The 17,101-nt window shown below is 42.3% G+C and overlaps 1 protein-coding gene across 7 annotated transcripts in view; it reads left to right on the forward strand.

Moving 5' to 3' along the window:
• The window catches only part of LOC107396538 (inactive dipeptidyl peptidase 10), a 129,563-nt gene that overhangs the window by 44,950 nt on the left and 67,512 nt on the right, over nt 1-17,101 (forward strand). For all 7 annotated transcript variants that reach the window (XR_008560689.2, XM_054736751.2, XM_054736749.2 and 4 more), the window contains exon 3: nt 1,596-1,691. Coding sequence is in view for 6 of the 7 variants with exons in the window: in XM_054736751.2 (XP_054592726.2) it covers nt 1,596-1,691 (96 nt within the window). In the remaining variant the exon portion in view is untranslated. The remainder of the gene's footprint in view (nt 1-1,595; nt 1,692-17,101) is intronic.

Genomic DNA, 17,101 nt, shown 5'->3' on the forward strand with positions numbered 1-17,101 from the left:
TATCGCGGCAGATGCGTTCCAGACCTGGCCGCGATAGGTGAAAATCCGCGAAGTAGGGACTCCCAGCATGCCCCTCGCGGGGATTCCCTTCACGTCGCACCTACGTCACAAACCGCGGCTATAAACGGAAGTCGCCTTTCCAGCTCACCACTCAGTCATCGTTTCTTCAGATTCACGATCAGAGTTTCCAACCTACCGATCAATCCAACGAACTATCAGCTCATAGTAAGTTATCTTACTTACTTCTGGAAAGCCCGGCATTTCCGTGTCACTTCGTTGACGCTCGAACGCTCGGGGGTTTCCTAGATCAGCCGGCGTTTCACCGACGCTTATCACTTCCGCGTCTGTGAAACCACGCTCCCTATTGAATTATCGTATGATCACATTCTCTTTTTGGGGGTAAAACTCAAGTGCCAGACCGTAGGTTCTGACACGCGATCGTTCATGTCGGTTCATTTCCTTTAATGTTTTCTGTCTTTTATTTGCGCCTGATGTGTATCGCTGCTGTGGAGCGGGGCGCTTCACCTTGTCCTCCGACGCACAGATCACAGCAGGGAGTGCTCAGCTGTTTTCGCGGTCGGTAGATCTGCCTCCTGAGCACGGCCACAGTAACAATCAGGTGTCGCCACCTCAAAAACTAATTTAACACGCGATCGTTCATGTCAGTTCATTTCCTTTAATGTTTTCTGTCTTTTATTTGCGCCTGATGTGTTTCGCTGCATGCTGTGGAGCGGGACGCTGCGCGCATCACCTTGTCCTCCGACGCACTGATCACTGATACAGCCGCCAAACAGCAAGCGCTCCGCTGTTTTTGCGGTCGGTAGATCTTTTAGAACTGCAGTTCAAAGGTAACTCATGAGGTGAATATATATGAACCCAGGTAGCAGTTTTTCTTTAGGATTGAGAGGAGATGCAGGAAGATAATAAACAGGCAGGACAGAAAAATAGTCAAATAAAAACAAGTTAGTTTTTGTACCTGGTGGTTGCAACAAACAGACACCATTGAAGGTCATCAGAAGTGAGGAACAGAAAATGAAATAATTATTTTAATGTTTAGAGCAGCAGGAACTCCGAGAGGCTGCAGGCGCATCAGTGAGTTTGCAGCCGCTGCGCAGGGGGAGGGGGGAGATGGCTGAAGCAGAAACTACCGTTGTTAAAAGAAATGTGTTTAACTTTGAAAATATGGGCGCAATTTTAATTGTCAAAAACTCCAGCGAACCATTAGTTCATTTTGCTCAAATAGAAATAGAGGCCTGCCTCTAATACTGGCCCTCCTTCCAATAAAGGCCTGGAGCTTGATGAGCTTGAGTCAAATACAGGCCCGGGCCTGTATTAGAGGATTTACGGTATATAGCTGCATGGAGGAAGTTTGCAGAAGGCTGCAGGTTCAAATCCCATCTGTGGTCCTTTTGGAGATAGTGTGTTATCTCTATGAAAGTGTGATTCCTCCCAAAAACCAAAAGCAAACACGTTAGCTTATAAAATGTAGGTTGCTTCTGTTAAATAATTTTGTGTCAATGATCAACACAGATCGTTTGGTTCCTTGGTGATAAATCCACCATAAAAATGTTTTTGTTGTTGTTGTTGCTCCCCAGCTGAGCTCCCGGGAAGCAGCAAGTCCAGGCTGAGTGTGGAAGATCTTTTCAAACCTGAGTTCAATGCTCATGACCCCGAGGCCAAGTGGATCAGCGGTGAGTTCCTGGATTTTTGGCTTCAAACAAACGTAGCTGCTTGTCTCTCACCGTCAGACACTCACAAGAACATTCGTCTTCAAATAAAAATTCCTCCAGTCACCTAAACAGCTCAGTTGTAGAAAAACACTGGGACATTTTTACTCACTAGTTTTTTTTTTATTATTTTGTTCTTTAACGAGAGCGTAGAGCTGAGACTTTGATCTGAGTTCAGCAATCGTGTCATTTATCAGACCAGAGCCTCCTGTTCAGCTGCATCCCTGAGAAAGCCATCACAGTTTAAATGAAGCTTAAATTTTTAACATTTTGTTGCAAGGATTATCTAAAAAAATACCTTTAAAGTACAAAAAAGTGAGTCAAATACCATACCTTACCACTTCTATATGGTGAATTTAAACACAGCATGGGAGCTGAACGAAGCGCCTCCCAATTCAAGACACAAAACTAAATCAAAAGGTACATACATTGCAAAATAAAAACTATACGTAAAAACTGTTAAAACAGCAATCAATAATGAAAAAGATTTTAAAACCCAGGGACTAAACGAGAGTCACACCCTAAAAGCCAAATCATTAAAATGTATCTTCAGTCATGACTTGAAGACAAAATAGCCTCTTTTATAAGACAGACCATCGCGCCATTACAGAGTGATAAATCCGAATTTGTGGGTCTCGTAAATGCAGCACGGAGTGAAGGGGAAAGGTGATAAAACTCCATTCTGATGCGCTTAGCCACGTAGTAATATTGCCTCTGATGGCTAAACGCGTGTCAGCCCCGCTAATCCCTTTGGAGCGACTGTGGGAGGCCCCCCTGCAAAAGATGGTGGTCGCGTTAGTGACGTATACTGCGCGCCGAATGCCGGCCGGAAGGGATATAAACACAGATAAATATGGCCTCTAACTAGGATCTTTCAACCACCTACAACATGGCAAACTGGACAGATGTGGAGGCCATGGAGCTTTTGGCCGTGTGAGCGGACAAACAGATTAGTCGCATTTTTACGGGGACGGTGAGAGACAGCCAGCTGTTCGACAGAGTGGTGAAAACACTGGTTGAGCAGGGCGTCAAGCGGGACAAAAAGCAGGTCACATCAAAGCTAAAGGTCCTCAAAAAGACATTTCATCAGTCTGACGTGTCTTCCGTCTGACGCTGAAACCGCTAGTGATTGCTGTGACCAAGGTGGGGGTGGGGTAGGCAGTGCATTCCAGAGGGTGGGCGTGGTCTACATAAAAGGCTAGCTCTCCCCTAGCTTTATAGTTCACTTTGGGGATGCAAAGCAACAAATGATCAGCCAACCATAGCGAGCGCCTAGGCACATAGGACGTGATGAAGTCCAATGGATTAGAGGGTGCAAGGCCATGTAGAGCGTTTTATGCAAAGAGCAAGATCTTAAAATTCACCCTTAAGGCCACAGGCAGCCAGTATAGGCATGCCAAAACCGGGAACACATGGCTGCATCTGTTTGTATTTGTCACAATCTGCATCCGGCTCTTGGCTGAGACAGGAATACTGACCAAAGATGAGTTCGCGAAGTCAAGACGTGAGTTTATTAAAGCGCGTATCACAGATTCTAAATGTGACCGCTTCAAGATCGGCTATAGGTGCGTCAGGTGGCAAAATTGGTAAAAGCACGATCTCACCACCCCATTTATCTGAGGGACCATTAACACGTGTCTTTGGTTCCTATCTCAGCAGTGTAGGGACTGCTGTAGTGTGAGGCTTGCTTCTGGGGTCAAATAGAATAGCTTCGTTCTTTGACTCATTGAGTTTAAGAAAGTTAGCTACCAGCTAGGGCTGGGCAATGTGGCCTAAAATCAATATCATGATATATTCCATAACGATAAATGTACGATAACTACGTGTATGCGCAAAAACAAAAGTTGTCGACTAGATGGGGCTGTCAGGCATGTAATATTGAGCCATGTTGTCACGTAACATGATATGGTACAGCCTCTTAAAAGGAATTGAATGTCTCTAACCAACACGTGTTTATTACCGAATTTATTGACATGTGAAAAATGAAATCGGTTAGTCAGAAATTTCAATAACAATATATTTTCGATTTATTGCCCAGTCCTACTGCCAGCCAACCCCTAACATCAGAGAGACATTCTGCAAAAAGTTGGTCTGAGTTTTGCCCGTTCATTTCCACATATAACTGCCAATCATGGTAACCAATGCCATGCCAATCGGAAAGGGAGAAGATATATTGAGAACAGAAGACGCCCCAGGACAGAACCCACCGGAAACCCCCCCCCCCCCCCCCCCCCAGGTCAACAGTAGGCTGGTAGAGGCACAGTCACCAATATGCACACAGAAGGATCTCCCTTAAAAAAGGATAAAAAATATTAGTTGAATCTTTAAATCAGTTACAGAATCTGTAAATGTGAATAAACGTCTTAAGAAACCCTCCAGATTTGATAAAAAGTAGCTTTTAATATTTATAAAATGACACAATTAAGCCTTTGTAGATGATATAAATGGGTTTTAAAAAGAAAAGTAAAATAAGAGATAAAAGACACTTTTGTTTCCTCCAGGCTTCAGTTAACTTTAACATTAGTGTCAGATGCTGACCTCCTCTTATTTATAAATGCGTGTTATTAAAGGACCTGTCACCATAGATTAAAAAAGCAGCTCGCGTTTTCTTGCAACCCGCTGAGTTCACTGACCTTTCTCCTCTGCGGTTTTCCTCCAGGCCTCATCGCCAACACCTCCTGATTACATTTTCTCTTGGCGTTGCATAACGCGCTCTCTGCTGGAGACAACCTTCATCAGTGACCGCCGTATTGGTCAACGGTCTTCTCCACAGCGTGACCTATTTGTGTTTTAGCTCTAAAATAAATGAAAAACCTGAAAATAAACAGCAGCTATTGATGGAAGGGGACCATTTAGAGAACACTGTTTTTAACGGCTTAATTATGGCCCTGGACTATAAATATGACCACCTTGATGACTAAATATGTCCCTGACACCTTTGTGGAGACTGACTGGGGGACAGAAGGTGAGAGGAGGGTGGAGAGACACAAGGACAGAGGTGGAGGTAGACAGTGAAAGATGGTCTGACTGCTCTGGAGAAGAAACAAGAGATCCACTGCCTGCTGTGTCCTTCGCTTTCACAGAGAGATAATACTAATGACTAGTCCTGTGTCCTGTGGCTTCTCATTATATGATGGATCAGACTCTAAAAACACACTGTAGTATCGGCACATATGAGGACAGGGTGGACTGTTTACCAGTTCAACTGCATTAGCAGAAATCACTCAGATCTGCAGCATCTTTCAGAGTTTTAAAGTCACGCTTCCCCGTTCTTAGTTACTGCTGATTTTGAACAATACAGGAACTATTTAAACCAGCTAATTTATTCAAAAGTGTTTTACCTAAAAGTAGGGATGGACAATATGTCGGCATCAATATCGGGCATCAGTCGATGTTAGCCATTTTTTAACATATCGGTATCGGTTCAATAAATAAAACCGGGACGATATTAACAACTGACATTTTTTCCATCTCATCTCCATTTGTTTGCCTGTTTCAGAGAGTGAGGGGGTGATGTGTAATTGTTTAGTCATGTGAACAGTGAGTGAAATCATCTCAGAACCGTAAAAGTGTGTGTGTTGTGTGTACATAATAATGTAAATTCAGCTTTAATAATTTTCATTCTATACACAATCTGCTGACTTTAGAAGCATCAATGTCAGTATATCGGTATCAGCAAATATCGGTTATTGGCCATAAGAGTGATCTTAATATCGGATATTGGTATCGGCCCAAAAATTTCTTATCGGTGCATCACTACCTAAAAGGTCTTTTTGTTTATTTTTTAAACAATACCTAATTAAATGTTCAATACAAAAAGATTAAAAGGAAACCAGGAAGCCTCTGAAGAACATGTTTATAAGTCTCCATTTTGATTTGAAAACTATAGAATAAGAGTAAAAATAAACAAGATCTACAGTGATGTTAAAGCTGCTGCCTGTGGCTTGTTATCGTGGCAACCACAAGTGTCTTATCTTTTATTTTTGTTGTCTTAATTTTTATTTTCTACATTTTGTTGATTCATTTATATAATCATTTTAATTGTGCTTTTAATTGAGTATGTTGTGTAGGGATGGGTACCTTTGACATTTGAATCGATCCGGTACTAATTCCCGGTACCTACGAGTCGATACCGGTACTTAACGGTACCAATTTTCGATACTTTTGAGTGTTTATTATTTTAATTCTCTTTTATAATTAAATATATATTTTTCTCAATATATATATAACCATATTTGATAAATATCACGATAAATAACATACAAGTTTGTATTTTAACATCGTCCTTGTAGTTTTATAAGCTGATAATTAAACTGAAGCAAACATCTTTACTGTGAACTAAATTTACTGTGTATCTTCATTCCTTTTGCCGTCCTTTTTCTTTTGATTTTTCCTACTGGGAAGTTAGAATTTCCGAGGAGAAAGCGAACGCACCATTAGCTGGAAACAACGGTGGCAATGGAAGCTAACATATCAAGCTAACGTTATCTTTAACAGTTTATTTAGCTGCTGGAGCAGATTAAAACGATGATGCCTCAAACTTAGATCGTTGTCGCTGGTTTTACCTTCATCCATTCACCCGTCGCATTTAGTAAAGTAAAGCCAAACTTTAGAGCGCGTTCATGTTCTTCTAGTCGGAAATTCGGAGTTCCGAGGAGAAAGCGAACGCACCATTAGCGAAACGGAAGCTAACAAATCAAGGTAACGTTATCTTAAACATTTTATTTACCTACTGGAGCAGATTAAGATGAGGATGTCTCACTTAGATCGTTGTCTGTCGCTAGTTTCATCACCCAGTTACCCATCACATTTAGTGAAGTGGACCCAAGCTTTAGCGTGCGTTCTTTCTACCATGCTTGCTCTGTTTACAACGGGCTCGCAGGGACCGGCAACATAACGCTCTTGCGCATGCGCAACTGTCTTGGCAGTACCGAAACGAGGCACCGTTTGAAATGACGTGAATCGGTGTTCGGTCGGTACTATGGAATTCGGTCGGTACCTTAAAAAGTACCGAATTCGGTACTCATCCCTAATGTTGTGATGTGTGTGTGTGTGCGGTGTTTCCCCTAGGAATTTTTCCAGCTGTGGCGGTGAGGCCGGCCGGGGTTGGGGAGAAATTATGACACGTCTCTAAATAAAGTAAAAAATTTCTAGTGCAGATTGGAGACAACCCATAGAAGCACTGATTTGATCTCATTTCAGAGAAAAATAGAACAGGTTAGATGCACCTAATAAATAAAATTACTAACAAACTCAGGAATCTGTTGCTTCACTGTTCTGGTGCTGAGAATATCACTAATGCGGTTCAAAGGAGATACACAGATGAATGCACCTCTTATTTATTATTTGGAAACTACATTTACTGCAGCTGGCAGAGGCAGATTTTTTTCTATTGATATACGGAATTTACAGAATCATTTTAAATTTTAATAGGGGAAGACTGCAGGAGGGAGCGGTAAAATACAGGGGGTCCCCAGCAAAAACAAGAAGCTTTATGAGTCTGATGAAACCCTCTGGTTTTCCATCAGGCAGTCACGGGGCAGCTCCAACGACCCAGTGGCTGTGCTGGGTCAATGTTATCGAGCTCAGTCCGGCTCGGCAGAGGGTGAACGAGCCGAGGCGACATCGTGCTCTGCTTAAGAAGAATTGTTATTTTCCCGCTTCAGAAGAAGCGTCCAACGTGTTTTTACGCTTTCTCCGAGACATGTCACATCGCTAAGTTGTTAGCGCCACGTGCTAACACGTCAATAGTGCAGCGTAGCCTGCTGGAGGTTTTAAGGGTTCAGATGAAAACACCCGACCTCTCAGGCTGCTCACACATCGATCTTACGTTGTCGCCATTGTGCTCAAGCCGTAATACAGTATTAGATGCGGTTAAAGTCAGACATGAATAAATAAATAAATTTTACATGAATAAGTGATGCTTAGCCTGGTGGGGGGAGGAAAATCTGGCCTAATAAGCACTGGAGGAAACCCTGTCAAGATCGTCAACACTCGTTTATCTTAATGCTATTGAAACATGTAAACGTAAAAGCATTATATCCACTGCTGCCTTTCTAATTTTAAACTCAGTAACTTATGCTGTAACTTCACCTTGCCCTGCCTGCTCCTCCTTGCTGCCCGCCGGCTGTGATCACAAGCGACAACATAGTAGTTCCCGCTGCTTCTTCGGGAAACAGCGCAAAATAAAAAACTTGGGATCTTGTAGGCGTGGCGGTGGGATTTCAGCCGTGGCGGGCCGCATCACGGGTCCCCGGAAGAACAAAAAACATGAATGCAAGTCAACGGGGCTAAAAACGCTATTTTCCGCTTGTTTTGTGCAATGGATTTCACATATTTTCGAACGGGGGAAACGCTATTTTAGGTTTTGTGTGAAAATATGCGCTTCACAAAAGTGACGTCATCGAACCAGACACAGAGAAAACTGCGGGAAAATGGCCGTAAATGCAGCCAACTTCCCACAGGAGAAAAGAACCACCATAAATCTGGTCATGTGGTAAGTAGCAGCTACTTACCGATTTCTGGTATGTAGTCATGCTAATTACGTAATTTATAAGCTGATAAATCTCAAAGTACGTGACTGGCGTGGTCGAAACGCCCATCATTACTTTTTATTTAAATTGCAGTACAACACATGTGTGATCCAGGGCGTAAGGCAAAGAGAATAAGAAAATAGCGGTTTTAGCCCCGTTGACTTGTATTCATTTTTTCGTTCATCCGGGGATCCGTGAGCTGACCGGAAAGGGAGGAGACTTAGGCTCCCTACAGAAACAAGCTTTTGAATTGGCACCTTGAATTAATAGGAAACCTACAGACATTCAACTGCAAGGCTAAAAATGACCAGGAAGCATTTATGAGATCAAGGAGTGCTTGGGGAACCTTTATGTTTTTAAACCTTTTATTTAAATGTTATACACCAGATTCACAACAAAACCAATGCAGGCTCTACTGTAAATATGTTGTCCTCATAAATATGAATGCTTTGCTGAAGATGTTACCTGTTGTTTATGTAAACCACTTTAGCAACAGCATGCGGGCATGGCGAAGCACTCGTCCATAACTGATCACACACAAAGCAGTCAGCACCTGGACGTTTGCAGCTCAATCCCACATAAAGTGCCAGGAGCATACACCGAGTAAACAGACCTCATGAATAATGCACTCATGCAACAGTTAGTCTATAAACACAGGACACTGATCAGAGATTATACGGTTCCCGTGGCAACATCAAATCACTGCAGCATCCATAATGCTGACGATGTGCTAAAGAAATCAGTAAAAAGCTCAAAGTACTGTGTGGAATAGTGATGAAACTGAACTTTACTGCTACACACTGAAATGTGAACATTTGTGGCTCCTGATTGATGATCACTACTTCCAGGTATTGATCCAGCTTTACTGAAGAGTTCGAAAACCTTCTAGCTCTCTGGTCTCAAACGTTTGATGAACATTGGTGATAAAAATCACCTCGGGTTGTTTTTACAGACTTAATACTTTATAGTGACAATATGAGGTCACAGGTACGTGCTTCGAGTGTTAATTTTCAACTCACAGCATCAAGATTGCCGGTTCAAATCCCAGCTGCAACTTTTCTGCATATGGTTAGCATGTTCTTCCTATATGCATACGGGAGTTTTCACTAGGCACTCCAGTTTCCTTACACAGACCCAAAAAGTTCAGTGGAAAAAAGCATCTGCTAAATGAAAAGACATAAACCTGCAATTTAAATACATTGTTTAACAATTTAAGAAAATTTGATGTTTTTTTAGTTCAAAAATGTTCAAAAAGAAGAAATAAAGTGAAAAATACAAGAAATAAAGAAGCATGTTAGCATGAAAGGGGAGATGTTTTTTTTAAAGATTGGAAACAGTTTACCACATTGAAAGGCAATAATATCAGTTTTGTGAATGTTTGGTACGAAGTAATAAATAATATTAATATTATGCATGTGTGTGTGTGTGTGTGTGTGTGTGTGTGTGTGTGTGTGTGTGTGTGTGTGTGTGTGTGTGTGTGTGTAAAACACACAAATACACCACACAAGAGACATCAAGGCAGTGATGTTGAACATTCTGCTTAGACGGGCTTTTGTCAGGCTCTGAAACCAGAAAAGGCTGCAGGAAGGGAGGCAACAAACTCTTGAGCTAGCGACGACGCCATCCCTAAGCCAATCAGTGTCTGACAGTCTCTGACGTTGCACAGTGGCGGTTCTACATGGAATTACTCCCCAGGCGAGACATCCCTTGAGATGACGGCCAGGTTAGTGAGTCGCTCCTGAGACATGGTTCACCTCAGGTATGACTTGATCAACTTCAGTTTTGAGAAGCTCCTCTCTGCTTGAGCCACAGTGACTGGCAGAGTAAGAGCAATCGTGAGAGCAGTCCAAAAGTTGTGTTAGAAAAAAGAATCCTTAAAAAAGGACTCAAGGAATTTATTCGAGCCATTCGTTTCCCCCCAACCTCTCCAATGTGTCCGGGTCGACCCAGGACACGTTGGAGAGGTTACATCTTCAATCTGGTCCGGGAACGCCGTGGGGTCCTGCCGGAGGAACTGGTGGAGGTGGCTGGGGAGAGGACGGTCTGGAGCTCCCTAGTTGGGATGCTGCCCCCACGACCTGGACCCGGATAAGCGGTGGAAGACGACGACGACATTAGTTTCAAACTTTCAGCCCTATTTGCTCTGTTAGCAATTAGTTGACTGAATTTAACCGTTAATATCCCCAGTTAACCGGTTTAAAAAAATTAAAACGTGCCTCCTAGTATGAGAACATACTACCTTTATCTTTAGCCCGTTTCTCCTCTTCTTCTTTTCCTGAATTGGCCACCTGATGGTTTTGGCCTTTTTCTGTCCATCTCGTCTGGCACTCGACTCAATAAACAGGTTTCCAATTGTCAATGACAACAACAAGGAGTCAAGACTAAACCAATCGACCTTGGTGGGTGACCACAAAATCATTTTGTTTTTCCTCTTTTGTTTTGGCCATTTCACACAATTCAGAAAAACGTGAAGGCATTATAAGCCTGTATTTATAATATTTTTGAATTAAATGTGCATTATCTGGAAGAACATCAGCCATCTCATACAGTTGGTTCAGACCCCCCACCCCCTGTCTGTTCCATTTTGGAGAGACCCAGAGGTAAATTCTCCCGTGCTCCGCCTTTTTCTCTTCCTCACACACACACGTCGCTGGCCTGAACCCTCTCAGTGAGCAGGAGCAGCTGCAGGGGGCGCCAACGTGCTGGTTCCAATCTAGACACAGTGATATTCGACAGATAAAAAACCATGTTGCGGTGCAGGTTTCATTTTTTAATTTAGTTTTTTACTCAGCAATTGTGCGCCCCCTTTGTGTCATGAAAAAATGCCACCCTGGGCAGCCACCCGGTCTGCCCGTGCCTAAAACTGCTACTGACGTCGCGTTTTCAACATGGAAGAAAACATTGCTCATCACCAAACTGTTGTGCGACTGTTGGAAGAGTTCCTCTGGGAGGATGTTTAGGTACCATTTACTTTTTATGTCTGTGTTATGAGGTTACTAAAGGTAACTGAGTCCACTCCCTTAGCTGAGGAGCACACCCACACATGAATGGTCTCAGGATTCTGTTAGCAGGACACAGTACTGATGGGAGCACTCATAGTTTCTTCTCTAGATGCTCCAATCAGGAAAAATGACTTTCCTCAACAGTCTAATCACTGGGCATCTAGTAGAACACCAGTCAGTACCAACCCCACTGTAGGTCAACCCCTGTATGGGATCAACTTTAGGAGAAGGTCCTGGTGCTGCTGGACCTTCTTCGGCTTTGTGATAATTACTTTTTGTGTCATTTTCTGAAAGTTTGGCTTGGCTCTTCACGTGGTCATAAAAGTGGATTCTAGTTTGTGTATTCTACCTGAACACCAGCTAGAATATCAATAATGTGTTTGTTCTTTGTCTGAATTTGTTTGGGCGCTGATGTGTGACTGTTTTGCTCAAGTTTCCTGATGTAAAGCCTGTGAAATAATATTTCAAATACATTTATATTTAGCTTCAGTTTAGCAGGAGCTAAAATGGAGAAGATGAAATCTCACAGCTTGATGTTTTTTCCTGTTATTGACTTTCTTGCGGGAGGTTTATTACGCTTCATTTCCCACGATTTATGAGCTCCTTTTTAAAGTAATATAAGAAATCATACGTTAGTGTCCCCTGTGATGTTAAATGTGAGGTTGGCGCCAGTGTTGGAGGAAAGTGATAAGATAAGTCCGAGGTTGTCAAAGAAGCAATTTCCATCATGAACTTGTTTTTAAATGAGACCCACAACACCTGCAGTAAATTCAGAGCCAGACGCGTCTCGTCTGCACGGGCTCCCATCACACCTGATGGAGGCTGCTTTTACACCACCTCACACTGCACGGCAGGCAGCGATTCCCCCCATTTCATCATCAATCTCTATAAAAACGGCTAATGGGACAGCTGACCCTGTTGGGCTGAAAACAAATCATCACTGTCGCGCAGCTGGCCTCAAAATAGGGCTCCTGCAAGTTGCAACAAGTACAATTTGAGAGTTCCTTTGGAATAAAATGGATGTTACTTTGCCTAATGTTCAGTCTGACCAAAAATATCAAACAATTACTCAAATCTAGACTTTTTATTACCTTAAAGGACAACTTTACTTATATTTTAAGGAACGAATGCCTTGTAAGTCATTCTTGGGAGGAAAAAGGCGCCTTTTTGAGAAACTAGAAGTCAGTTGGAGGACGAGTCTCTTTTACTGATATTTGGACATCTCACCTCTGATTGGCTAACAGCAACACGAATTATTTACTGACTTGGTTTGCTCTGCAACATTGATGTTTTATCTCCACAAATAACACAAGCCTGGAGGGGTTCTGTCGCGTTGTGGAGGTTCTAATGCTAACCGTTAGCTTCTATTAGCCGAGACGTTTGATGTTATTTCCTGGATGCTAAAGCAACAACAGTCTTCCCTGTCATGAGTCAAGATGGATGAGTCCATGAATAATAAATGACAGTGTGATGTAGATCTGTCAGGATTTTCAAAACCCAGAGTTACACCGCTAATGCAGGAAGTAGAGGAAAATACTATATTCATGTTCAGCCTCCAGGACAAGCTCAGAATGATTGATGTTAATCAGAAATAATCATCAAAAAATGTTTTTTCAGTGAATCTGACCTTTGAATTTGAGCTTATACCTAAAATGAGATAGTTGCACCTTCCAATAATGGACAAAACTATTATTTAGTTATCGATTGACCTAAACCTTTACTGTTTATTGCTTCTATTACCATCCTGTTCGTGCTGACTTTCACACATTTTCATCAACATATAGCTCATTAAGAATATCATAAAAGTACAGGAAATCAGAGAAATAGAGATGTCAGAGCAAGTATTACTCATACCCCGAAACCAGTCACACATCCTTCTCTGTGCTGTTCCTCCTCAACGTTTGGTCCTACATTATTGTTTCTTAAGGTAGAGAGCAACGCTTTTCATTATTGTGTTGTATGATACACCAGACATTATGGTAACAATACATAATAATTCTAATTATGGTCATGACACAGTCATGTACCTGTATAAATACAGGCCTTTTAAGTAACGTTACCTTGACCTTACCATTATTTTGATAAATGATGAATGATGTACACTTGTATAGTGCTTTTGTGAGTGAGAGGATTCCAAACCACGTACACTACAGTCATTCACCCTTTCACACACACACACACACACACACACACACACACACACACACACACACACACACACACACACACACACACACACACACACACACACACACACACACACACACACACACACACACACACACACACACACTGTTGGTGGTAAACTACATCATACCCACACTGACGCTTACAGAGGAGAGGCTGCTGTACACAGGCACCGCCGGTCCCTCCAACCACTACCAGCAGGCAAGGAGGGTGAAGTGTATTGCCCAAGGACACAACAACTGACGCTACTGATGGAACCTTGGTTTGAACTAGCAACCCACCAGTTTCAAGTCAAAATCCTAATCCATTAGCCGCCATCGCCCTGCACTGTCAACGCTATGTTGCATATGAAACTTTGCTAAGGCTCAAAATAGCCCAGGAACCTTGATAAATGACCAAACACAACCCATAACCAAGCCCTAAAATGAAAAGACTGGTTTACCTTGCCCACTTGGCCATGACATGAACAATAACAGCATGCTGATTAGCTGGCTGTGTGACAATGCCTAAAGCTAGAATTACTGTTTACAGCCGTGTACAGTAGCCAGATGAAGCATACTAGGCAATCTGTAGATCTATCTGGCAATCATAGTCTGGATATTCCTCGAACGTCCTGGAAAGTTACGTGTGTGCTCCATCATTCTTCTTTGTTGATTTCCTTTTGTCCAACTTGTAAATTAGCAGTAGCTCAGGCTAGTATTAACAGTAGCCTGATTTAGCAGTGGTCTGCCGATATTGAAGCTGACATAGAGACATAGATAAAACTGGATGGAGCAACACCCCTTTCTCATATTTATAAATGTTAGAAAATGGGAGGTTCCCACCATCGCCATTTTAGCCGTGTCACACGTCTCGTCATGCCCAGACAATCCAAAAAATGGAAAAGAGGTGGAGCTGAGGGTAGGGCTGGGTTTCGAGGATTGGAGAAAATAATCCAACGTACCCACTAGCTAACTTAGCTAACCCAAAAAGCTAAGAAGTAGCTCCAGGGCATGCCGGAGCCAACCTACGTGGAGTCCTGGTTTTGTTCAAGGCTGTAGTCATGCTGGTCGCTTGTAGAGATCTATTATGGACTGTTAAATTTACAAGCAGAGCCTCAGACTGCTGCGATCATACCGGGGCATCTTGGCCTCTGAAGTCTGCTCATGCTCCACAGTCTGACATCAGTGGGACATTAGCTATAGGCTAACTCAAAGCTACCGGGATTCTGGGTGTTTTTAGCAAGAAATACGTGGTAGAGCAACTCCAAAGTGAACACACCTCCGGCCTGCTTAGTAACGATTGTGCTCTCAACCAGAAATGGGAGTGTTGACTCGGCTACCGGCGCTGTGGTTGAGCAACTCAAATGTGAAGCAGCATCAACTTAAAGAGCTGTGGTGTTTCTGTGGTCTCGCCCAGAGCTCCACAGGTGACCAGCATGACTACAGTCTCACATGGGACCCGGTCCGTGAGTCCTGGCTGCCCCTGGTAAGGGAACAGCCAGTCACCTGCTCTAAAAACTGTTCCCGGCCAGGAGACAGGAGAACTCGAGCACAAACTCAAGTTTCTTATCCAGCCAGCAGCCCCACTAACATGTTTGACCAACCAGTTAAATGACACAGCATTTCCCCCATTCAGTCAGTGAAATAAAGTACAGAAATATAATTTTACTTACTGATAAAAATGAAACAGAGACTTCTTGGATGATATGTTTGCACAATCAATACCATAGCTTGCCCTCTTTGTCAAAGTAATTCCATGATTAACATCCAAACACGAACACACAGACAACTAAATTGCCTATTAACGTCAGGCCCAGGCTGAGGCCTTCAACGGAGCTAGCTTCTGGCGCTAGCTCTGATGTAGCTCTGAAGCTCATGCCACCTGTCAATCAAAATCTAATAATTCATAATTTCAAGCATTTAATTACATCTAAAGGGATGAGTTACAAAAAAGTAATCCCCTTCAGAGTTGTCATTAGGGATGGACAATATATCGGCATCGGTATCAGTCGATGTTAGTCATTTTTTAACACATCGGTATCTGTTCGATTAATAAAATCGGACCGATATTAACAACCGATATTTTTTCCATCTCGTGTCCATTAGTTTGCCTGTTTCAGAGGGTGAGGGGGTGATGTGTAATTGTTTTGTCATGTGAACAGTGAATTAAATCATCTCAGAACTGTAAATGTGTGTGTTGTGTGTACATAATAACGTAAATTCAGCTTTAATTATTTTCATTCTATACACAATCTGCTTATTTTAGAAGCATTATATTGTCAGTATATCGGTATCGGCAAATATCGGTTATCGGTCGTGACACTGAGCTCAATATCGGATATCGGTATCGGCCCAAAAATTTCATATCGGTGCATCACTAGTTGTCATTAATGAAAACTAGATCCATTAAACTTAAAATATTTTTTAAAACCAGGTTGTAAACATGTTTATTTCTGCTGTGGCATTTTTAAGATGGATCAATAAAAATTTGCTCACTTCTGGTGCCAGAACCTAGTGGAATGAAGGTGGAACTGCACTTTTTGGCACTTTCTTGTAGTGAGCAGTTCTGGATTCAAGGGGTGCCTCCTTGGTTGGGTTATGCATATTTAAGGGTGTTTGTCTAAGTTTATGAAGTGTTACATCAGCTTTTCTTAGAAAAAACAGTTTCTCATTGCCCATTATAACATTACTGATTCACATAGAAGCAGGTGAGAGACGGCACAGACTTTATGTCTTCAATATAAATAAATTTGACCAAAAAAGAAACCAAAACTGTTTTATTTACCAAAACATTTAACGATATATTAATAAAGTTGTTTTCCCAAACTTTAAACATCATTTGGATATTGTTCTGCTGTAAATGTTAGATGTGTAAATTCCAGGAAACGGCGGCGGACCTCTCCTGCGCTTCTCTGTAACATAAGTGTCATGGTAGGGGATGGTAGGACCCAAAATGCAGAACCCAGGATGACAAGAGGCAGGATATGATATAGGAAAAAAAATCCTTTATTGGAGGAGCCAATAAATCCAAAGGCAGTCCAAAAACTAGAGACCAAAAACACAGGAGGCTAGAGAAGGCTTAGATCAAAAACACTGGAGACAAGACAAGACTGACAGAATACAAACAATGGACCGACAAGACACTGAGACAAGACAGGGCTTATACACACAGGGAGGATGAGAGGGAGATGAGCTGCAGGGGTGTGGGAGGAGGACCAGGTGAAGGCAATGACTAATCAGGGGAGAAACTAACTTGACCTAATAATAAAACCCAATACAAAAGAGCAGGAAACCTAACTACAATTCAAAGGGAGGGGGGAGAAAAATAATAAACACTGATGGGAAAAAACATACTAAATCATGAAAAGGCTGTAACTAAAGGAAATGACTTGAGAAAACTAGAGGGCTGGAGATCTAGGGGCAAATGGGGAAAACCAGAAGACACATGAGGAAGACGCAGACACGACACATGAGGGTGCTAGGACACAAAAGGAGCACCTAGAGAACAAATGGAGGACACAAGGAGACACATGAGGGGAGATGCAGACACAGACCATGACAAACGATCACTCAGCAAATGAACTAACGTCAGATCGCGCTGCTATAAAGAGAATATAATGCCTTTTTGGAAACACTTTGGTTTCAGTCTGTCAAAAGGAAGCATCCGAACA

This window comes from Nothobranchius furzeri, chromosome 2 (assembly GCF_043380555.1).
Source record: "Nothobranchius furzeri strain GRZ-AD chromosome 2, NfurGRZ-RIMD1, whole genome shotgun sequence".
Classification (NCBI taxonomy): domain Eukaryota; kingdom Metazoa; phylum Chordata; class Actinopteri; order Cyprinodontiformes; family Nothobranchiidae; genus Nothobranchius; species Nothobranchius furzeri.